We start from the raw sequence: 24,068 nt of genomic DNA on the forward strand, positions 1-24,068 counted from the left end.
CTACATTTTCTTCAGTCAGGCGTAGTCTTAAGCGCTAGGTTTCTGAGCCGGTTGACAAAGTCAGAAACTTACCTCCATCGCCAATATTCCCTGTCTTTTTTTGACAGTGTCTTGTGCGACGCATACGGCTCCGACTCCCTCGAATTCATTGACCAAACGTCGAAACCAGCGTCCGCGAACAGAAACCCTGCGAAAGAAGACCGCATACTTTGCTCCATGTTCATGCAGTCACGCTAATAGAGGATGTTGCAAAAACACATGAGCATGCTGAAATATTTTTCCTCAGCAACGCACTTTGTCATTCATGATCAAATTATACGCAAAAGTCGTATTTTTTGACCTCTTTTGTTTGGCGCAAAGGACAGAGTAAAGGTTTGGTTCTTTCGTTGTTGTTGATGAAGATGATGATCTGCGTTGGTGCCTGATGGTTACGGCACTGATGACACGACGACGATGGTTGATGGAGGGTTTTTAAAACTATATATTTAAGCGAGAGGCATATACAGGATATTTACAGACTGAAGTAGAGAGTAAGGAATAAAGTGGGGTTCTAGGTCAGCTAAGACTTTGTGCACGCGGCACCCCCGTCGGCGACGGAACCCTGACCTAACACTACCCAAGTGGTGAGATCCTCCCTAGCCTGACCTGGCTATCCCGGCAATACGCCGGCCGTGCATAGCACCTTAAAACCGTGAGGATTCGTCCCCGAGAGCTCGCGTCTCATGGTTTTGATGGGTTACTTAGGCTCCACCCCCGATAAACAGGCCAATCGGTATCACCTGGCGCCCTGATTGGGCGGATTACCAAATCCGGGCCAACCGTGGTGGGCAACGCCCCACCGTAACCCTCAAACGCTGGTCACTCTCTCCCACCAGAAAAACAAGGAAGAGATCAAAAGTAAACCAAACAAATACGACAAACACTCAGACACCCGGGTAAACACGTGCAAGCGCTCGGGGCAAGCTTTCACGCACGTGGCTTGCGTTTCCCGTTCCCACGCCTGCAATTTACGCGTATAACGCCTTGTCCAAAGCTGGACCACCACCACAAATGCGGGGTGACCCGTATCCGTTCCTCTTAACGAACGCAGCGCGTCCTCGAGGCTCCCCGCCATTGACAGGCGATCTTTGCGCCGCATTCCCAACGAAACGTCTTCGCACTTCCTTACTGTGCGCGCGGGCCAACAAGAAGACCGAACCACCGCCCCATTGGCTAAACGCGCGCGCAGGCGGCCCCCGAGGCAACCGCCGCCACGTCCGCGGAAAGCGAATCGAGCATCCGACCCACGCTTTCCCACGCTCGTACTGTGCTTTGCAACACGCCGGTCAAAACAACGTCACAGCCCAGCTGAGGCTCAAGACAATTCGTCTCCACGCAGGCGGCATGATCCAAAGGCCGCCTGCTGTTGACAGGCTGGCTGCCGTAAAGCCCTTCATGCGCCCTTCAGGGAACCGCCGCTTCCCACGCGTTCGACTTTGCAGCGTCGCTGGCGCCTGCAACCCTTACAGACAGCAACTGTACTTGCGTGAATAATGTAGATTTAAGTAAATGTAATTCAAGATTGACCTGTAAATTTTCTTGAATGCGTGATTACCCTCCCTCACGAGTTTGAGGCTTGGCCTGCTTCTCACGAATTTGCTACGAATTTATATGCCGGAACCACGGCGTTCATCACACGGTGTTTCTCCAAGCAGCGCAGGACAAGAGCTGTTGGAGGTCGATGTGAGAGGCCTTTGTCCTGCAGTGGACCTGGGTAGGCTGATGATGATGATGAGGCTTCTGGGCATTGTCGGCCAGTCGCTCGTTTTGTTGTCCAATACTACCACTATTTTGTTGCCACCACACCCATTCAACCATCGGACGCTCACTACTCGGCTCGAAATTCGTTGTGAGCTTACTATTACAACTCATACATGCGGTGATGGAGCTGATGATGGTTATGATGGTTGGTGTTTAATGGCGCAAGGCCAGCGAGGGCAAAGAGCACCAGAAAAGAAGTTATTTAATGAAGAGAAGTGATTACGACAAAATGTTAGGTATAAAAACGTGTAAACTGGACATGGTAAAATCAATTAAAGATAATGATGATGGCTTGTCTATAGGGCCAGTTTTGATTACGCATGATAAGAAATGAGCTTTAAAAAAATTACATCAGACACGTATTTAAAAACGCGTTGCGCAGAAACTATGGCATTGTCACCCAAAAACAAGGAAGGGTGTAGCGGAGTATGTTGTCTGTATAGTTCATTGAAGTGTCTGTGTCTTGTTGTGTCAAGTGCCTTGCATGTGATTAGGATGTCGACTACGGATAGGCCCTCCCCACACCTGCTACACACAGGTCTTGGAGAGCCAGTGAGCAGGTGTGAGTTTGTTACATGTGTATGGCCTATCCGTAACCTAGCTAAGGTAACTTCAATGTGTCTGTTGTGTGAGTCAGTAGTGTATGGTCCCAAGTGTGGTTTTATTACGTGTAACTTGTTATCTGTCTGTTCACTCCAGTGTATTTGCCATGTGTTTCGAGGTTGGTGTCTCATGTGCAGCTTCATGTCTGTGTACGGCACTGTTGCTATATCCACTGTATTCAAGAGTATAGCAGCAGTGGTTATTTGATCTGCGAGTATAGCAGCAGTGGCCATTTGATCTGCGGTTTCACCGAGGGTTTCAGGAACGCCTCGGATGGCACAGGCGGAGCGGTGGGGGTGGGAGCTGCCGCTGGTTTCTCCGTCTCTATATCCTCTGCGCCCTTGCCTGTGGTTTGCGACGGTGGAGCGGAAGTGGAGGATGCAACAGCACTCCCACCAGACGTGGTTGCCACCACAGCCGCTGCTGGATCAGCGAGCGGTGCGGAGGCGAGTTGGGCTGCCTGACGCAACCTTGGGGGGGGGGGGGGGGCGGGACTAAGTCCGACTCGCGGTACTGGGTCCCCGCCGAAACCAGACGCCGCTCCGCCCCCCGACGAGCTGCGTCGGCGTACTTTCCCGGAGGGAAAGAGGCGAACCTCTTTTTGCGAATCCAGGAAGGTGATGTTTTCCGTGACTTTGATGTTGATGATTTTCTTTTCGAGTTTGAATGACTCGCAGGCTCGCGAATACGCACCGTGCGGTCCTTGGGAGTTCACGCAAAGCAATTGATTCGAGGAAGAATTATCAGAGGCATGACCTTGTTGCGCACACTTGGCGCATGTTAGTTGGCCCCGACACGAGTTGGCACCATGCCCGAACCGCTGGCACTTGTAACAGCGCCGCGGATTCGGGATGTACGCTCGGACGGAGCACTGGATGAATCCTGCGTTGATATGGTCCGGAATAGCTGAACGGTCGAATGTGAGGATGATGTGCCTGGTAGATATTTCCTTATTATCTCGTCTTATGGATATCCGCCTGACTGCCGTCACCCCCTGATTTCTCAGGCCTTCTAGAAGATCGGCTTGCATCTCATTTGCAAGATCTGGCTCCGAGATCACGCCCTGCGAGCCATTGAGGCTGCGGTTTGGCGTGACCTTGATGCCCAGGTCGGCAATACGAGTCTGACTCAGGAGATTTGTGGCCTCTTGCTGGGTGGTGACTTCTACCAACATCTCTCCAGTTCTTTGCTTTCTGGCTTTGTAGTGTTCTCCGATTATTCGTTCTAAGAATTTCGAAATCAGAAACACGGACATTGAGGCAACAGGCTTGTCTTTTTCAAGGGATTCGATAATCAAGAATCGATGATAATTATCAGGTTTCGGGAGAGTGAAAGTTGGAAGGGGTGGGTTTCGCAACATCGGTGCGGCCCCTTTTCTGGGACCGATCAGGTTTACGGGGGGGGGGGGGGGTTGATTTATCCATGAGGCATTGGAAAAAAGCAGGGGTCGGGGGTACTTCCTTCTCAAACCTTACCCTGATAGCTTGAGAGGCCCTGGAGCTCTGTGCCTGGTAAACAGACAGGGAGCCCATCCGCCGGAGCTTGACCTGGGCTCCGCCGGCCACCGTTTGAGGTTTCTACCCTTCACCTTAAAACTCTTTACCACGGTCGGTTACAGCGTGAGTATGGGGGCTCGGGGTCCGCAGTGTCGCCAAAACCATTACCAAGATTGATCAAGGTGCCTCGTGCGGGAGGTGACGGAGCTCGTCGAGACACCACGCTACGGGAGTGGAAAGGGCGAGTCCCCCTAGGTGCTACCCATTTGATGCTTCCGCCGGCTTGGCTGACGCCCCCTTTGTCCGAACACATAATCGCTTTTAGATGCGAAGCAGCTTATGGACGTGCCTGTTCCCTCCCCATTGTGCGGCCGCCGTTGGGTGGTGTCCACACCCCCACTGCACTGCGCACCCCACTCCCCCTCCTCTTCTCTACTTGTCTCATCTCCTCTTCTCTCCGGCATTCCTCCTCTCCTCTCCTCTCCTCTCCTCTCCTCTCCTCTCCGCGATTGCACAACGAATGGCAACACCTGCGGCTCCGCGCGCGATAATGCAAAGCAGCTTAGGGTTAGAGGCGCGACTGTAGCCGCTGCATACTCCGCTGGGGCGCCACTGTAGCTCCGCGGTATAAATGACGCGCGCGCGCGCTCCGCTCCCCTCATTCTCCCCCCGTAACGCCGCGATGAGTGCCATGGGCAACGCCACCGGTAACTACGAAATGGGAACATGCGTTGACCCTACGGCTGCTTCGCATACTACTCAGGGTTCCCCGACCGGAAGATGGTGAAATTTTTATTCTTCCTCGCTTCTATCCATGGATCAATGGCTACAACTTTTGCCGACACGTGCCATCTATTGTTCATGCAATACTAAGAACAATTACCACTTATGAAGTGCCGGCGGCCATCTCGCCAAATGACCGCCTTAGAAGGGTGGTCCCACGTGGCGTATTAACAAAACACGATGGGGTTCATGGGAACTGGAAATATTTTTTTTACAGTTGCCCGCCGCCGTGGCTAAGTTCCTAACGCGTTGTGCTGCTGAGCCAAAGGACGCGAATTCGACTACCGGCCGCGACGACCGCTTTTCTGCTGGAAGCGAAAAGCGAAGACGCCCGTGTGTTCGAGATTTCAGCGCACGTTAAAGATCCCCAGGTGGTTAAAAGTAATCCGTTGCCCTCCGCTACGGCGGGCCTCATCGCCTGAGTAGCGTCGGCAGGTTAAACCTAATAATCCATCAATCATCTTATTAAAGCTCGTATCATCTCTAAAGCAACGCTGCGTGATTATTCTTACGGGCTACGGCGATAACTCTCACAACCCTGTTCATCAAAAATTTTTCTACCCGTGGGTGGCGGAGCCCTTTCCACAGTTCTGTGAAAAATGTGCGGGAAGTTCGGTGGAAGTTCCGCGAGTGATCTGCAAATATTCTGCGGAATTTCCCAATGCCTCTTGTGAATGTTGCAATTTATATTGATGCATACGATTCGTTGGTTCATAACCTCGAATTTTAGGAGATTCGAATGTTCATCGGCACTTTTTGTGTTACAATATTTACTCCGGCGAAAAAGTATTAGCGCTCTACAGGGTCATTAAAATTAAGTCGACAGGTTTTTTTTTTAATTAAGTGCTTGAATTTACGTGAAAACCACCTTTACAGAGAGGTTGTGTGCCGAGGGGGACACATAATTAGGTGGTAATTATTGCTGTCAGTGGCCTACATACCTAAAATTTAATAATTACGTTTTTAGGGGCTGCAGTAAGCAGGCATGTTAATATTGAAAAGTTACACGCAATTGACTTCTTACGCGGTTTCATTTGGCAGAATTCTTCTAGCGCATCCGTACTCCGAGATATCGAACTGCAAACTTTAATTGCCGTTCGCGTGATTACGCATGCTAGACATCGAAGACCGGCGCAAAGCTCCTACCATTTGTTCTGCGTTTCGATAGCGGTTCCGAGTACTGCAGATTGCGATAACGCCAACCAAGATAGAAGGGGTGACAGTTATCACTTTTGCCTATACTTCCCCTCCGTTGTAAAACTGAAGACCATACACATCAGGCACGTCACAAAAGGGAGGAGCTTTGCGCTGGTCTTCACTGTCTTGCATGCTAATCATGCGAACGGCAATTTAACTTCGCACTTCGATATCTCGGAGTGCGGATGCGCTAGAAGAATTCTGCGAAATGAAACTGCGTAGGAAGACAATTGCGTGTAACTTTTCAATATTAACATGCCTGCTTACTGCAGCCCCTAAAGAGTTAATTATTCAATTTTAGGTAATTAGGCCACCGACATCAATAATTACCACCTAACTATGTGTCCCTCTGGGCGTCAAACGTTACTGTAGAGGTAGTTTTCACATAAATCTGATTGATTGTAGGGTTTAACGCGCCGACGCAACGCAGGCGATGAGGCGCGCCGTAGTGGAGGGCTCCGGATTAATTTTGACCACCTGGGGATCTTTATCGTGCGCCGAAATCTCGAACACACGGGCGTTTTTGTTTTTCGCCTCCATCAGAAAAGCGGCCGCCGCGGCCGGGAATCGAACCCGCGACCTCGTGCTCAGCAGCGCAACGCCTTAGCCACTGAGCCACCGCGGCGGGTAGTTCTCACATAAATCTAAGTGCCTAATTTAAAAAAAAAAACTTGTCGACTTAACTTTGATCAGCATGTATATGTGTCTGACATACCAGTGAGCCGGAATACAATGGGCATGTAGTGAAACATTTCGAAGCTGTTACCACCACTGGGACGGTTCACACCAGACAACGTTGCTTCCTGCACAGTGAGATCGCTTTGTGCAGTGTTAGGGCAAGACACAAATACATAAGCAACCATTACAGCGGTACCAAATACGAAGTTAGCGTTGGGTTTGTTTGTAAGAAAATAAATTAAAACCAGTGGAAAACCCTGCATTGGCGGGAGGTTAAAAAAATTACACCATCTTCCCGCAGGGGAACCCTGAGTAGTATGTGAAGCAGCCATGGGGTCGACTGAAGTTCCCATTAGTTTTCAGTTCGTCGTTTTCGTTGACGTTCAGCTTCGCGTGCCTTCGTTGTATCAGTAGCTTCTTGACGTAGTTTGAATTAGTGATGGACATAAGGCGCGTTCGTAGCACATGCTCCCGTCTCGGTTTGTAGCCCAGTGGGAAGAGCGCCACGTACCTCCCGTTGCGGCCAGAGAGTCATGGGATCGAAACCGGGCGCCGCCTAACTATTTCTTTTTATAGTGGACTGCGCTGACGTCAGCCCAAACGCTGACGGGGCTGAAGAGACGCGCATGCGAAGTAGAGTGCGGACAACGACGACGACAACGAGGGAGGGAGGGACACAGCCCCGAGCATAAGATGCTCCGCATCTAAAAAGTGCAAAAACAAACGGCAATATAAGCACTGTCTTGCACGGACGCGAGCGGCGCCAACACCAACGAAGCATACAATCTTGTTCAATTTGTTTAAACCGCATATATCCGTTGACATCGGCCCTCTCGCCTGAGGAGATAGTTGACTATAAGTGGTATGCTCCATGTGAGAATAACTTAGTAGGCGAGCTTAGGCCTGATTTTTTTTCTGTTAGAAGGCGACGAAAGTGGTGCGCCGTGAGCGCCGATTAAAGCGGTCACTAAATATCACTTTTAGGGTACGTTATCGACCCATAAATGTTTCTTTACGAATGCCAACCTCTTCAAAATTTGGCATGTTTGGAGTTCCCCCGACTGGAAGCTTTTTTGATAGATTCGAACAATTGAGGGGTTTCCTCTCCACATTTAATTGTTGCACTCTCATTTATAAAGCGTCAGTAATGTTCTTGGGTAGATTTTACAATTTGCATACAGAATACATCCTTCAGGTTGACTTGCCTGGAGTTTGCGACGGGTAGTTCAGGAACCAGTTGTCGGAGGCCGTGGAAAAAGCGGGAAGAAAAAGAACCGGATACCGGCTGGTAGTGTTCCCGGCTCCCGGGGTAGTTCCGTTGAGTCCATTCGGAACTCTATCCATCTCGAGGATGTAGCCATCTTCTGTATTAGCGTAGCTGATTTCGCACGGGTAGCCCATGTACTTTATGAGCTCGCACTGCAAAGCCGCATCGTTCTTTGAGTGTTGTTGCAAAAAATTATATGGCATAAAATGGCATTTAAACGAGACAATTGAGATTAATTTTTCTTGTCTGAGCACATGTCTATGCTTAGAGAATAGATTTATAAAACATAAAGCGTCTGTCATTACTGCAGTTTGGTGAACCGGAAACGAACCGAACCGAAAACCGGAACCCAACTGTCATTCCGGCCGTAACTGAACCCGAACCTGAACCATCATTTTTTGAGACTGCTGAAGCTGAAGAGAAACTTACAGTCGCCCCTCGAGCATCGCACATATAAAACATCACCTTTCATTACAGCATCTAGAAATGCGGAGCACAGTTCCCCTCCTGTCTTTGCTTCATAATATATATACTCACACACCCAGGCCACCCCCCTTCCCACTAAAATCACAATTGCGCATGTCTGAACGACTGCACAATCAACGAAGCATCACACGCATCTTTGGAAAAACAGATTAATTAATTCATCGGCTTTGCCTCGCGTCATAGCACTCTAGAATGACCTTCCCGACGCCATTGTCAATATAACTAGTCATGCAACTTTTCGCCAACAATTAATGATACATCTATCTTGATAGCATTCTATAAGCTCATTCAATTCTGTTTTTGTTCATGTTTTTCTTTTGCGAATGTTAAATTATTGTTGTTGCCTGTAACCCCTCCTTGGCATTTGTGCAATGATTGCTATTAGTCCCAGTGTATTGCTTTGTAACGTGGCACACGTTTCACCTACTAGCTATTTTTCCTAGGTACCCCTCTTAATCCATGCTCCGTAATAGAGCCTGTAAGGTATTTTGAATAAATAAATAAATAAATAAATAAATAAATAAATAAATAAATAAATAAATAAATAAATAAATAAATAAATAAATAAATAAACTGAACCGACAAAAAAAATAGCGGCTACTGGTTCATGACGAAACAACTCGGCCACCCGTGTTGATAATCCGCAATTAATTTCATTGGGGGCTCAAGATTACCTTCATAACCTATCAGGCTATCAGGCACTTTTTTCTTTAGAGCAGTCTCAACACTTTTCAACACTCTATTCGTGGTCGCGACTAGGCGCAAAAAAGATGGGCACCAATGTTGCAATGGTATGTTGCTGCTCATCGTGCGTGGAGTGAAATGCTGAGCGAAAGAAATTACACACTTTTGCAATTCCGCAGGCGATAAAAACATCGCCTTTGCCCTTCCTCCACTGCAACTCTATAGGAGCATAACTGCGACCCGGCATTGTTGGAATTGATGCATTTGAAACTGAGACAAGAAAGGAAACACGGTCAGCCGCTTCTTACAACTCAAATTTTAATCGAAGAAACAGACTCTCTATATCTCACAGCGCTTCGCACAAGAATGCAAAAAGCAACTCGACGTTATGGTGCCGCTTGCCTGGCCTCTTGGCTCCATATCAGACCTACACCTCCTGGTCTACGCGGACGATATTACAGAATGGACTGTCCATCCAGACCTGTCTCGGCAAGCCGCGAACTTGCAACAAGCTTACTCTGACATACAGAAATATTGTGTATACGCTGGTCTCTCGCGTTCAGTCGAAAAGACAGCCCTTCTGTCCGTGGCCAATGCTTGGGGCCAACGTAGACTGGAGATATCCCCGATCGCGCTACAAATCTCCGGCCGGCCTGTGTGCACTGCCACCTCTCTTCGCATGCTGGGATTGGAGATTTCATCGTCAGGGGCAACTGCCTTGTGGCTTCGATCTGCCCACCAACAAGCAGGTCAAAGGCTACACCTTATTCGACGCATTTCGCAAAAGTCTGGAGGCTTCTGCTTCAAAATAGCCCGACTCTTGGTGCGGTCAATACTTCAGCCTCGACTTGCTGTCAGGCTCAACTCCAGCATATGACCCAAGCGCATGGGCCCGACGTGAAGCAATTAATAGAGCTGCAATACGGACGATCACCTGCCTCACTTAAATAACGCCCATACCATCTCTTCAGGCAGAAGCTCAGCTTAACACCCTAGATGGGCTCGTACATCAGCGCCGCTCCGCCCGCCAGCGCGCACAAACTTAATTTTGTTGCGGAGGCAGCGGCGTTGGCGAGCTATATGGGCCGTCCTGTACCCGCCTTACCAGCCCACCCTGTAACTAGGCCGCCCTGGCTATACCATCAAGTGACCGACAACCGGCCTCTAACTAGACTCCAAAGTCGGTCGACCGGAAACGTAGACGCGCAGTCCGCGGGCGCACCATTACTATCGGCTGTGAACCAGCCCCAGGTTGTAGAAGCATTTGTGGATGCTGGGGCCCTAGACGGCGTTTTAACTACGGCGATCGAATGTTCCTCTCATTCAGAAGCGAACCAAAACTGCGCTTATGAAAAATTTCCGCACCTGGCCTTCTATGCTGGTGGAGCTTACAGCCATCCGGGACGGACTTCAAGCGCTTCAACCGGCACTTCAAGCTCCTGGTAGTTTTACTGTAGAAATGTACACGGACTTAACGGCGGCCACACGGGACTTGCGCCGTGTAGCCTCCAACTCGTCTGTTTCAAGAGACGTTCACAAACTACTGGATACCTACCCCTGCCCTCTCCGACTGTCGTGGATCCGGCGTAATACTATCACAGCTCATATTGCGGCGGATAGTTCCTGTCACCTTACGTCGGTTCCACGACCGTTGCCCTTGCTGACAACTGCCCCACATGAACAATTTGTCCAACTAAAGGAAGATCTGCGTCGCGCCACACGCGCTGTCATCCCACCGTGTGGAACAGACCTTCCCAGTGGGCTCGCTCGCTGGGAGGAGGTCCTGATGCGTAGACTTCTAGTTGTGGTGTCCCTCTCTCCTGCGGTAACCCGGGCGTGGCCACCGCGATGCATGCCCCGTTTACCAACACCTGCCCCTTCTGTACGGCTCCTGCCGAAGACGCCGACACCACCCACATGCTATGGACGTGCCCTTCCCTGAGTGCAGCGAGATCCCGACACCTTCGCGGGGCAGGTATGCTTCCTGGGAAACACCCCGATCTCCAACGATGGCTGGGGGGGGCCCACCACCACGATCTTGTGGAATTCCTCCGGGAAACAGGTGCCAACTTATACTTCTATGACTTTATGCCAAAGGGCATACAATCTCAATTAAAAAAAAAACTCGATGGCGCACAACTCAAAATTTATTCACTCTCAGTAATTTTATACGCACGAGAACAGCAATGATATCTCCTTACCTGACAATGCTAAAAAAATATGGCGTACTCAATCGTCATGGTGACAGAAAATGTGCAACGCCTCAACAATGTATATACATATTTTATTAGTGTGCGTGAACAGGAAAAATATTAGGAGAGATTGTAGAGGCTTTGCACATTTTTCGTCGCAATGCAGATTGTGTACGGCACCCATCCTTGATACAGTAGAACCCCGCTCTCACGTTCCTCACAGCTGCGTGTTCCCGGCTGCTACGTTGTTTTTGTCTAGTCCCGGCACAGCTCACATAGACTCCCCTGTATTTAAATCCTCACTATTACGTCATGGCTCACAGTACATTCCCGGATCATTCGTCGCAATCTGACCCACCAAACCCGCCCTGGCAACATGCGCGGAACGCCATTTTGACGTTTGACGACACTTCGCCAAACATCAGGACTCAGGAGCAATGGGAGGCCGCCTTGCTCAGCTCTCACCCCGACGTACAACAACTACTCGTCCAGCTGGCGGAAGATGCCGCTAGGGCCCACGGGCTCATGGCCGCCATCTAACGGGGAAGGCTAGGTGACTTCCTCCCTGTCACCCCCTTCCTTCTACCAGTTTGGGCTCAAATAAAGTTCCTTCTCTCTCTCTCTCTCTCTGGCTACGGAACGGACTGCATTAAGCGGCACGTGGGAACGATTCGTCACAACTAGATGACCCTATGTTACTCTATGCTACCATCATCATAACAATCATAATAATAATAATAATAATAATCATCATCATCATCACAGCGCTTACAACCGAAGTTTCCCTTCGGAATGCCGGAAATGGGTGTTTGCCATAAAACCGAACAATAGCATGCGCTCTGGTGGTCATCGTGCGCTTCAAGCTTTGAAAACACCGTTGAAATTGAAAACGCGAACTTTTCCGTGCCTTGATGGCGTCGCGAAAACGGGAGGCACTTTCACTTCATGAAAAGCTTTACGTACTAAACGCAGTAAACAAGCAGCCAGAAGAGAGCCGACATCGCTAGAGACCTTGCATTGCCCCGCTTGCTGTTTTCCAGTGATCGCAAAAAGCGGCAATACTACATTCTCGAGTTTTTTAAGGTCCGAAAGTCAAAGTTGCAGAAATAAATGGTTGCATGTCACAGCTACACTGTTCTCGTTCATTTTCGAAGGTTTCCTCACGGCTGCGTTTTCCTGGTTGTTACGTTTTGCTTTACCCGGTCCGGCGAAAAACGTATCAACGGGGTGGTTCCACTGTATTGCCAGATAAGTAGATATCATTGCTCTGCTCGTGCGTATGACATTACGTAGAGGGAACAAGTTTTGACGCGTGCGCCGTCGAATTGCTTCCTGCATTCTTGAGCGAAGCGCTGTGGGGTTTAAAGAGTCTGCTTTTTTATTAAATTTCAGGTGTTAGAAGCGCCTGTTTGTGTCTCTTTTCCTGTCCCTGTTTGTGGGCGCTATTTGTCAAGACCTATAGGAGCAATCACGCCGGAGACTGCGGTACCGCGCAACGGCGAAGCCACACACTTTAGGCATGCCTCCAGATTGCGTTTCCAAATTTACTTAAAAGTACCTTTCCTGCGGGTACCCCAGGTTCAGTGGCTGAGCCGCTGGCGAGGATACATCTTTGATCACCGCCCTTGCCGGCCGCTTTCCTCATGCTGACGAAAAACGAAAACAGCTACGTGTTGATATTGTCACAAAGCCAAGGATGACGCAGTTGTCTTGAAGGAGAAACAAGTTTATTGGAGCGAACTTGTGCTCCCCTAACAACTCAAAAGAATACAGAGGCGGCGAAGCAGCGGTCAACAAAGTGACTTGCGTCGGCGAGCGTCGCAGAATCGAATGCCGCGGCGTCTGCTGTGCATGCTTTTATCTTTCGGCGCGAGAGTGTCTGGAACCGTCGATTCACATCCAGAACATTGTAGATCACAGAAGATTATTCTGGGCTAGCGGCGTTAGGGCGAAACACTCTGCTTATCTGAATGAGATAGCCCGTGCGGCATAAAAATAAAGAAGGGAACACGCGCTTCGCATGGGACACAGATAACAGATCCGGGCGCGGCCGGGCATTAAAAACAAACAATAAATAAACAAACCCGTATGTGGTCGCGGCAATATTTCGGCGACCGTTAAAGCGTCCCTGGTGGTTAAAACGTTTCTGCCGCTCTGAAATACACGTTTCGCCTTATAGCACAGGTATATCTGCTCGAAAACCAATAAAAAAGCGCCAATTGTTTTGACAGGGGTGCTTACTCAGGAGAGCAAAAAGAAAACCGAAAACGCCGGTACGTTCGTGATTTCGCCGCACGTTAGCGATCCCAAGGTGGTCAAATTAACCCGGAGCCCTTCTCTAAGGCGTGCCTCATCGCCTATGTAGCGTGGGCGCGTTAAACCTCATAATCAATGAAGGAAAGCAAAAAGCAAGATGCCATCATTTGGTTTTAAATAATTCTGCGCAGAGTGTATACAAGAATAATTTCTGCCCGTTCTCGTGACCTTCACCCATCGGATAAACACAAAACCAACCGGTACATGTTTCTGTAGACGCGCCTTTCTCTGTCCGAGCGTTCAGCGAATCAAACTTGTCATCACTGGGAATTCAGGGAGAGAAAGCTGTGGTGCCTGATATAATTGTTACTTTCTCTGACGCACAGAACAGACAAGTTTGCGCCAGTAATTTCAGTCTTACGTTGACGTCAGTAATGTGTAGCAAATCACTCGAGAATGCCAATGCAATTGCGCTAACAAGGTTATATTTCGTGCTTTGTAGCTAAAAACTACGAAATAATGCAAGTTTTTGAGGCAGGTCATTAAGAACAAACTTAGCTTTGGTTTGCGGAATATCGAGAAAAAACCCTAGTTTGCATATTTTACAAATTAGAGCAAATACCTGATTTCCGTGCGATAAGTTGCCTCATTTGAATATGTGCAATGTCTCGACCAAAAAAAAAATCTGCAGTGATAGCTGCAATTGTTTGTGTTGCAGCAGACGGAAAAGTTTCAGATATCGCAAAATTCGTCAGACGCGTCCGTGACCCAAGCCGTTTTGATGACTTTTTAAACAAATGAAAAGTGTTTTTCTGCTAACTAACTACAGGTACCTCATTCCCAGTGCGGAAGAAGCCCTTATGACGTTCTTATACTAAATGTTTTGTAGAAGTTCGAAATGTCGATCGGACACGCCTCCCACTGAAACAACTCCTAACTAGTCCGTAATGTGAAGCAAGTGATGTGCTAGAAAGTGACTGGTGAATCGTCACTATAACTGTTTTTCCAAAATTTGGCTCAGTCTAATCGTAGTTGTCTTGGAAATGGCACTGCTATTGAAAAGGGCCCATCTCCCCGCGAGGGGGACTCGAGTAAATGCGTCGCATAGGGGGTGGGTGTATTGCGTTAACGTTTAGTGTTTGGGGAGTTGGTGGTAGTGAATGCGTTGTATCAGCAGCTTCTTGACGTAGTTTGAATGAGTCAAGGATATAAGGCGCGTTCGTAGCCTTTCATTGTGTGTCAGTTTTGTGGCGCAGTGGGAAGAGCACCATGTACCTCGCGTTCCGCCCACAGGTAGTGAATGCGTTGTATCAGCAGCTTCTTGACGTAGTTTGAATGAGTCAAGGATATAAGGCGCGTTCGTAGCCTTCCATTCTGTGTCGGCTTTGGGGCGCAGTGGGTAGAGCACCATGTACCTTGCGTTCCGACCGCAGGGTCGTGGGATCGAAACCAGGCGCCGGTAAGTATTATTTTTTTATATAGTGTAGAGGGAGGGGTGCGGACCTGTTGTTGAGAGCAAGGAGGGTGGCGTGATGCGGGAGAGGAGGAGTGGGGGAGAGGGCGCACCTGGAACGGCTGTTGCGGACGCCGAGGCACGCCGACAACGCCGGGTGACATCGTGAGTTAAAGAAATGCTCTGCATTTAAAAGAGGACTATATTGAACTCTTGTTTTAAAGCAAAGCTTTTGACCTGTACCAGCCAACAGTTATTTCTAAGCGTGCAGGACAATAAACTACAAACGCGGCGGATGCGGCGTGGGGCGGAGGGTTTCACTCACGGAGCGCACTGTAGATGGCGCGGCGAATTTACCCACCGTTCCCTGCGATAAGGTGCCTGCTCGCCCACAGTGGTGTCGGTGGTATGGCTTTGCCATCTGCTTTAGCAACGGTTGTTTTGGGCCGGTTTTGGCGCAGCTTCGCATCCACTGCGCGCTTCCTTCGCACGGCTTGATTAACTTGTTCGACAGCACCTCCTGGGTAACCCGCACCCGACGGAATTAAGTGGTCATACGGCAAATATACGTGAAGCCCATTAATTATGTCTTACTGCATGAGCAGTAACACGGAATTATAAAAATCCCCACCCTCGGTTGAGAATGCAAACTTCACCAGATAAATTCTGATCACCGCTCGCAACTTTTGCTTATTGTTGCCATCCCTGCACTCGATATATCTATCGAACCCTAATTTTATTGTCTCAGCTCATTCTTTAACATTCTTGAAGGCGAGGGTAACTTTGTTAGGTCTTCAAACGAGGACTACATGCACGCACGCACTCACGCATGCCCGCACATCATTTTCCGCCTACTGTAGCCATTAATGTACTTGATATGGTTACTTGGCGATAAGGTAAAGATAAGACAAATCGTGGCGATGGCGCAGTGATGTATTTATATGGATGAACTATGTACAAGCGGCCATGACAGCTCGAGCTGAGCCCGCCCCACACACTGCTTCATTGTCATCGGCGTAGATCGCCTGGAGCTATGTGCACGGCCTGGAGCTTTGTGCACGCAGCACGGCTCCTGGAGAGCCATGCTGCGCATGCGCGAGGAGCAGTGACGTCACACGGCGCACAGCTGGGGCGCCATATCCGCCACCGCCGCGTGCGTGCAAGTCTGCGCATTCTAGAGGAGTGGCGCCATAGCCGCGGCAGACGCACTAGCGCCGGCGCGTGCCCAGCTGTGCGCCTCCGTTGCGCAGTAGCCAAGTGTGGAGCTCCGCCGAACCACCGAGCCGTCTTTGTGGCAATAGAGAAGCAACCAGCAGTTGAGAAAAAATAAATATACATGTGTCACATAATGCGTATACCGTGTGTGTCATTGAAGCTGCAGTAAGCATGATAATCATGCTAATCCTATGATAATCAAGCTGACCCTAGACAATGAGGAAAGCTAAGAATAATCAGCCGAACCTTAGCTCGAGCTACGTATATCCTGGCTAATTTTTTTAAGGGCGAAGCCGCTTAGGGGCTCGGGCTGTCGGCGTCTCATTTCGTCGTCGTCGTAACCGCCATCTCATGTAATCATGGTACTAAAACACCGAGACACTTGTTTACGCCTCCCACTAGAACGCTTCGTAACGCGCATTAAAAAAGCACGGGGACACTCGTTCACGTCTCGCGCTTGAACGCTTCCAGCTGCAAAGTCACGATACTTTTAAAGCAAAGCTGTGTACCTCAACCCCCCCACTGTCTAATCTCCGTTGAAAAAATGCCGAGGGGCGAAGAATGCACTTATACACTGCATGCTTCGCCCCTCACCAGTTTCCCGTTAGTGGACGTGGCCCGGGATTTTTATTGATGAATTTCCGTTCCTCTCGCGAAATTTTACAATGTGTATTTTATTTATGGCATAACAATAAAAGATATTCTGAAATGACCCTAGTGGTGAACGTTTTACAACATTCTTGCATACGCTTACGATGTCCGTCGAGAAGTGGATTTGCTTGGGAGAGCGAGGCAGAATTGCGATTGCTTGCTTCGGCATAGTGAAAGGAATCATGCTAACAAGCACCGCCGAGGTGTGCGCTACAAATCTGCAGCCCACTGCGCACAGATATCGGAAGAGTCCCGTTTGCCTGCACAAGTGCTCCGGTACTAACAAAATTTCTCGCGATAATTGCGTGCATGTATACAGCTTTGCTCATCGTTTGCCATCGACTAATCGCGTTGGGCTCTACCCTCGAGTTTTTGCTGCTGGTGCGAAAGGAAGCACTCCGACCTCATTTGAAAAAGAACGTCAGATGACGTGGAGAATGAGGAGGAATAAATGTCTTTCCAAGCAGACAGTCCTGTAGAAGAAGTCCTCATTCCAGGACCCCTTGGGTCCGTTTGGCTTCTTGGGCTCATTTCCCCAGCCAAAGCTGGTCGTCAGTGTCCAAGCTGGACAGTAATCTCTCACCCAGCGCTTTGGAGAGAGGAAATGCAGGGTGTGGGTAGGTGGGTGGGGATACTTGTCACAGCACCGCGTAGTATGGTATAGGGTGCCCGGAGCTATGTAGAAGCGGCATTGAGGAGTAGAAGGGGGGGGGGGGGGGGGGCACGAATAAGGGCTCTAGTGGGGTGGGGAAATGCGTTTGTTTGGATACCTCGCAGGTGGCGCTCTTTTTCTTATGTGTGGCTTTTGTGCCCAGGGAGATATAGTGCTCATTCCAGACAGTAATGCTGGATGATTTTGCGGGACGTGGAAATTTTGTGGGGATTTCACGAAAGAGATGATGATTCACCTTACGTAATAGGTAGCAACGCATTCATGGGAAGATGCGCTTGCGATTGAGACATTTTGGGAGCACCAATGAGCGGCTCTCACGCTTTTCTAACTTCATTGAAATGATGCAGGCTAACTTTAGCTGCAGGAGAGTAAGGGCAATCAATGTTTTTTTTTTTTTTACTCCGGCTTCTTTTTTATGTTTGTGCTTATCTGCTTCTAACTCTTCTGCCTACCATGATTACAAAATAAGGACGATCTGCCAATGCGGATTTATGTTGTTAATCGATCCAACCTCTTCCGTTCACAGTGTCCACCTGGATTTTTGTTTGTTTGCACCGACTTTAAAATTAGCTCATAGCAACTTATTATTGGGAGTTGAGAGACAGGCGAGGCTCGAGGGAATTTCGATTTATTCCATACTGGCTGCTGAACCTCATAAACAGAGTTACACACAGACTTGATCGCCTCGCTGCTCTAAACGCCGTGCACAAGAACATCAAATACAAATACTTGATGTGATGGAATCAGTTTTCATTATTCAGACATTGAGAGTTACAAGGGTGAAAAGGGGCTTCATGTTCTAAAACTTTCGCGATGTCTTTTACGCATTGCGGCGGAGTAACTCAACCTGAAGAAACGTAACTACTGTTCAATTATTCTTTTATCTGAAGCCAGTTTTTCTCGTCTTTTTTGTTTTGTAAAATAGGTTATTTCTTGACAGAAATACACCCCTCTTTTTGGTACAGCTGCCGAGACCACATTGCTGTTGAGCCCCTGCTATAAATGTGTAAATGTCGTTCGTGCTCTTTTGCTTCTATCGGGGGATGTGGAATCCAACCCGGGTCCTCAATATCTCCCTGGCGACTCTCCGCGCCAAGACAATCTCCGCGTTGATCTCCGATGATTATTTCCTAATTTCAAAAGTTATCTGCAGGTCAGTGTACACTGCTCGCCGAAGTGCAAGCACTTAACTCTCAGCTATTAACAACGAACAAAGCCATGGCCGATCTCCGCTTCCCCCTTGTGCACTCTTTGTGACGTGCGCGAGGACTTGAACCACGTGCTATGTGAGTGTACGCGGTATAGAGCCGCCAGAACGTCCCTTTTAGTGTCCTTGGGTCTTCCGCTGTCTAGAGGCCTAACTCTCAGTGTCGTGCTAGGCCCTTGGACGAACTCTAAACGAGCATCTCGAGCGACAAAAGCTCTACTGTCTTTCCTGCGAAGCACAGGACTTGATCAGACTTTTTAAACACAGGACTCTTAATGAGCGCGTCATCTTCATCACAGTCATTATCATCACCTCTTCATCGATTTCATTTTTTTTTATACATCTGGTGTAGCAAGCTAGGCGCCTTGGCCACGCTAACCTCACCAGTATCATTAAAGACTATTCTCTCTCTCTCTCTCTCTAAGCGTATTACGGATCTAGAAGTTCACTACCAAGGTCTCGTAACTGTTAGGAAGGGTATTGAACCAAACAATGGTAAAACCGCCAAAATGGCCCGTCAATTCTTCGACGTGGAGACGCGGGTGAACGACGCTAAAAATTGTTCCAGAAGAAACAACCTCATCTTTTGCGGCCTCCCTGGTCCAAACCCGTCCGAAACATTCACAAATTCTCTGAAAATAATTGTTGAAAACGAGGTTTAACGCACCGGCACTGCGCACGTGATGAAACGGGCCGTAGTAGGGGGCTACGGATTCTTTTAACCACTTGGGTATCTTTAACGTGCGTCGAAATCTCGGCCACACGGGCGTTTTTGCTTTTTGCCTCCATCAGAAAAGCTGCCCCCACGGCAGCGAATCGAACCCGCGCCCTCGGGATCAGCAGCACGACGCCTTAGCCACTGAGCCAACGCGGCGGTGAGGAAGTAATTATAAGCCACTACCGCAACCATTTAAACTTGACTCGGGACCCTTAACAAATCGAACGTGCTCACCGCCTTGTTCGTCACCGGAATTATCATCAGCGACCAATAATAGCCGAGTTCACCTTATTTAAAACCAAAGAGGAAATTCAGTCGAAGGGATGTAAATTGAAAGGCACAAATTACAGTATTGGGAACGGCTTTTCTGAATCCGTTCGCAAAGCCCGGAAAAAAAACTTCCCGCATTTGCCTGCACTAAATCAGAGCCCTTCTCTTTTCGCTACAAGATCTCGTTTCTTGGAAAACAAGATACATTTTCACCGAAACAACCCAATCTGTAACCGAAATTTTATTGGAATCCCGCCGACGTCCAACAAAAAAAATTCCCCCGCATTTCCCCGAGGGGGAGAATGTGAAAGTGCGAATGCACGGTTGTCGGCCCGCTTGCGGCGCTTGCGCTCGGCCCCCGCAGCCCACCGCCTCGCCGCCTTCTCTTCCATCTCTTCCATCGGGTTTGTAGTATCACGTGTACACCACGCAGTTATCAAGCCGCTATAACGCCGCTGAGTCGCCAACGCACGCCGCTGACGACGTAGTTTGAATGCGTTAAAGATATAAGGCGCGTCAACACTGCTATCACCGTCGCGTCCGTGGCTTGATCGGTAGAGCGTCGCGCTGCGGCCGCAAAGTCCGCGGATCGAAACCTGGCGCCGGATGCTGTTTCTTTATAGAGGAGCACTGCGGACGCCGACGCCGCCGCCGGCGGTGGATGGTTTGGGGTCGCTTATAAAGTGTATTCACACTTAAAACAAAACGTGTCAATGTTATTACGCAGAAGCTAGCCATTCCTTCTCTGTAATCTCCACGCAGCTTCCTTTCGAAACGCGAGGCAGTATCAAATCTGGTATCGACATCAGACAGCAACATATTAGTTCTAACAGAAATATGGTTGACTGTTGACGTCACAGATGATGAATTTCTGGCGAATCGACAGATTTTGTTGTTTTCCGGCAGGATGGGAAACACACACGTAGCGGGACCGTACCCATTGCGGCATATGAGCAGTTATCCAGTTCAGGGATAAATGTTCACTCAAAGTTGGAAATTCCGCGGTTAATCTGCCGCGCGGTACTGAAAACAGTTCGTCTGGGAGTCTGCTATCGGCCACCTGAATATAACCCAGATTTTGGACAACATCTAAATTATATACTCAATCAGCTAGCTAGCAAATATTCGTCCGCGCATATCCTACTACTTGGAGACTTCAATTTTCCAAATATCGACTGGAATGACGGCACTCATTTTATAACAGACCGTTTCAGAACAAAAGAATTCATTAACGTTTACCTGAGTTTTGGCTTAACACAGCTGGTAACAGAACCTACACGCATTTCTGATTGATTGATTGTGGGGTTCACGCGCCGACGCAACGCAGGCCATGAGGCGCGCCGTAGTGGAGGGCTCCGGATTAATTTTGACCACCTGGGGATCTTTATCGTGCGCCGAAATCTCGTACACACGGGCGTTCTTGCTTTTCGCCTCCATCAGAAAAGCGGCCGCCGCTGCCGGGAATCGAACCCGCGACCTCGTGCTACACGCACTTCTGGTGAAGCTTCTAATATCCTGGACCTGATACTACCAACTAAACCAGAAAGCCTATCATATATTACACACCTTCCCGACATTAGTGACCACAAGGGTATATAGGCGGTCTTTCAATTCGTCCCGGAACATCGCGAGTCATGCAGTAAAAGTACGCGCCTCTACGACAAGGGCAATTATGATGCAATAGTTAGCGAACTCCAAGCATTCCTACGTTATTTTTAATAGACTCCGAGTGGCCGATCAGTGAACGATAACTGGTTATTTTTGAACAAAAAAAAATTACACCATCTTCCCGTAGGGGAACCCTGATTAGTATGCGAAGCAGCCATGGGGTCGACTGAAGTTCCCATTAGTTTTCAGTCCGTCGTTTCAGTTGACGTTCAGCTTCGCGTGCCTTCGTTGTAGCAGTAGCTTCTTGACGTAGTTTGAATGAGTGAAGGACATAAGGCGCGTTCGTAGCACGTGCTCCCGTCTCGATTTGTAGTGCAGTGGGAAGAGAGCCACGTACCTCCCATTGCGGCCAGACAGACGTGGGATCGAAACCGGGAGCCGCCCAACTATTTCTTTTTATAGTGGGCTGCGCTGACGTCAGTCCAAACGCTGACGGAGCTGAAGAGACGCGCATGTGCAGTAGAGTGTGGACGGCGGACAGCGACAACGACAACGAGGGAGGGAGGGACACAGCCCCGAGCATGAGATGCTTCGCATCTAACATTAAGGAGCTAACAAATTTATTCCCAGTGCCAGCTTCCCTAGTAACCACCAAAATTTAACCATAGTTTTCGAAACTCCTACAGCGGCTTGTGCTACATACCGCTATGTGCCGGGCTCCGCGTCACGCGCTAATGTCCCGGGGTTCACGCGCTCTCGTACGTGGCGCGAGAGCGGACTGCTTGTTCGGACGCCATGATTTAGCCGCAGCCAGCGGATGGACGAGTCTGACTCGCTTCCAAAATAAACAGCATTGAGACTTGACACTGGCGACACGAATGGCCAGTTTTAAGAACTGAAGCATCGACCTACAGCGACATGGCGACCCACGGCTGAGAACCACTCAGATTTAGGTGGTAACTAAAGGGCTTTACGCGGTTTTATCAGAGGTTTCAAATTTTGTTTTTTTTCACCACATCAGATTGTACGTGTCGGCTATAAGTTTGTGTTCCTTTCCAATAAAATACTAGTTGCCAGTCAGCGCCTGTCTTGTGAATTTCTTCTGTGTAGCCCGTCGTTTATTGCGCTGTTACGTAACAGCTCGCCCAACTTTCCATTTCGTTGTGAACTCATTGTTGATGTGCGGCCTGGTATGACTAACGCACATTATGCGTGCCTGTGGGAGTCGTAATTTCTTGCACTGAAGCGGGTGATGCTATAAGCTCGTAATTTATTCGCGGTCATCAAATGAAATGCTATTCTGATGCACTGGTCTTTGTAACCGGTAATGATGCACTCACAAAGTTTCACACCAGCGCTTGCAGATTTTTTGCAGGTGGCAATCTTGGGGGACCTAACAGCAGTGTTTAAACCACAAGTTAGTGGCATCACCTCTTGATTGTATCTCTTTTAAAGCTGTATTTGTCTAATGCTTGAATCAAGCATTTAAAGCAATGTTCTCATCCTCCCAGTTACCCCAAATAATTTTTTCAGTTTACTTGACGTAGGAAAAATTTAATTTTAATTGACTGAGCCGCTCGAAATACGCAGGGCATTGTTTTTGGAACAAAAGAAACAGACGCACGAGGTTTGGCGAAAGCGTTTCTAGACGCTGAAAGTCTTGCAAAATACCTGTTGCTTCTAAATGATTCACCGGGACATTTCCCGAAGAGTGTATAGTGTTCAAGGAAGCAAGCTTCTTAGTCAGGATCGCCATGTAAATTCATCCGTTGCCTTCATTACGGCTTTCATGCTAATTAAGAGCAGCAAATTGTCGAGGAGAACAGTCAGAATTGTGTACTCTAAGTATCTACCGTGAACTGCATGCCCCTTTTCGCATAAAAATATTATACGCAACTTTTCCCGAAAAACTAGCAACTTTTCCCGTGAAACTAATTCTTGTACCTCTGGTGGCCACAAGAACAGGATAAAAAGAAGTGCAAAAGAAACAAAATAATCGTTTTCCGTAGAAATATCGTTATTGCCCCACATATATATGACATGACTCTATACGTTGAAACCGTATTAAACAAGGGAAATAAAGCTTTGGTTAAATAAAAGCAGTTCTGTAGTTTACGACAGCTGGCCAGTTTGAAGGGCACCTACATAGCTTTTTTTCTAAGAGAAGCATCCGTGTACAAAAAAAAAAAAAAAACGGCTGAGCGTTTCTGGCAAACGCTGTGGGTCGATATTCCTAAGTTTGCTCGGATAGCGATAGAGAGTTTCTTACTGGAGTGAGGCGGGCTTGAAGGCTCAACTCGTCTTCGCCGGTGCACGGTGAAGTGCCAACCAAAGCGGAGATAATTGCAAGAAGCGGCGAATACTTGAACAGGGCTGCCATACCGTGCGCACACTGTTCGGGAGTTACTGCAAAACTGACACGGGTGGCTGGCTGGGGGGAAAATACATGCGGCCATAACTTTGTGAGCCGCATTTAAAATCTGTCACGTGTATTTGTCGAGGCATCTGGGCGGAATCACTTCCTCATTGCGGAATCAACGAGTTGCGGGAGAATTGCAGGAAAAGCAGGAAATGTTAGTAGAACCCCGCAGTTACGTTCCACACTGTTTCGTTTTCCTGGCTGTTACGTTGTTAGTCATCCGTCCCGGCATAGCTCCCTTAGGATATAAAGTATTGCGAAACACGCTGTAACGTCGCAACTATGGGCCCGTTCTCGTATGATGCGTCGCAACCTGACACTCCGAAGCCGCTTGGGCACCGCCATTTTGGCTTTTGATGAGGCTTGGCGAGACTTAGTTACTGAACTGGCTACGAGAAGCCGCAAGGTAGTA

The 24,068-nt window shown here is 48.7% G+C and overlaps 1 protein-coding gene and 1 pseudogene across 1 annotated transcript in view; one reads left to right on the top strand and one right to left on the bottom strand.

The window, feature by feature from the left end:
- Window positions 1-23,655, bottom strand: part of LOC144141482 (lysosomal acid lipase/cholesteryl ester hydrolase-like) — a 41,418-nt gene extending 17,763 nt beyond the window's left edge. The window contains exons 1-3 of the mRNA XM_077673038.1: window positions 23,507-23,655; window positions 7,763-7,976; window positions 73-187 (exon numbers count right to left, since the gene is read on the bottom strand). Coding sequence (XP_077529164.1) covers window positions 73-187; window positions 7,763-7,976; window positions 23,507-23,617 — 440 coding nt within the window. The 5' untranslated portion in view covers window positions 23,618-23,655. The remainder of the gene's footprint in view (window positions 1-72; window positions 188-7,762; window positions 7,977-23,506) is intronic.
- LOC144141645 (uncharacterized) lies at window positions 9,383-20,722 on the top strand (annotated as a pseudogene).
- Window positions 23,656-24,068: the final 413 nt, after the last annotated feature.

This window comes from Haemaphysalis longicornis, unplaced genomic scaffold (genome assembly GCF_048455015.1).
Source record: "Haemaphysalis longicornis isolate Haplotype H1 unplaced genomic scaffold, Haemaphysalis longicornis Haplotype H1 scaffold_6, whole genome shotgun sequence".
Classification (NCBI taxonomy): Eukaryota; Metazoa; Arthropoda; class Arachnida; order Ixodida; family Ixodidae; genus Haemaphysalis; species Haemaphysalis longicornis.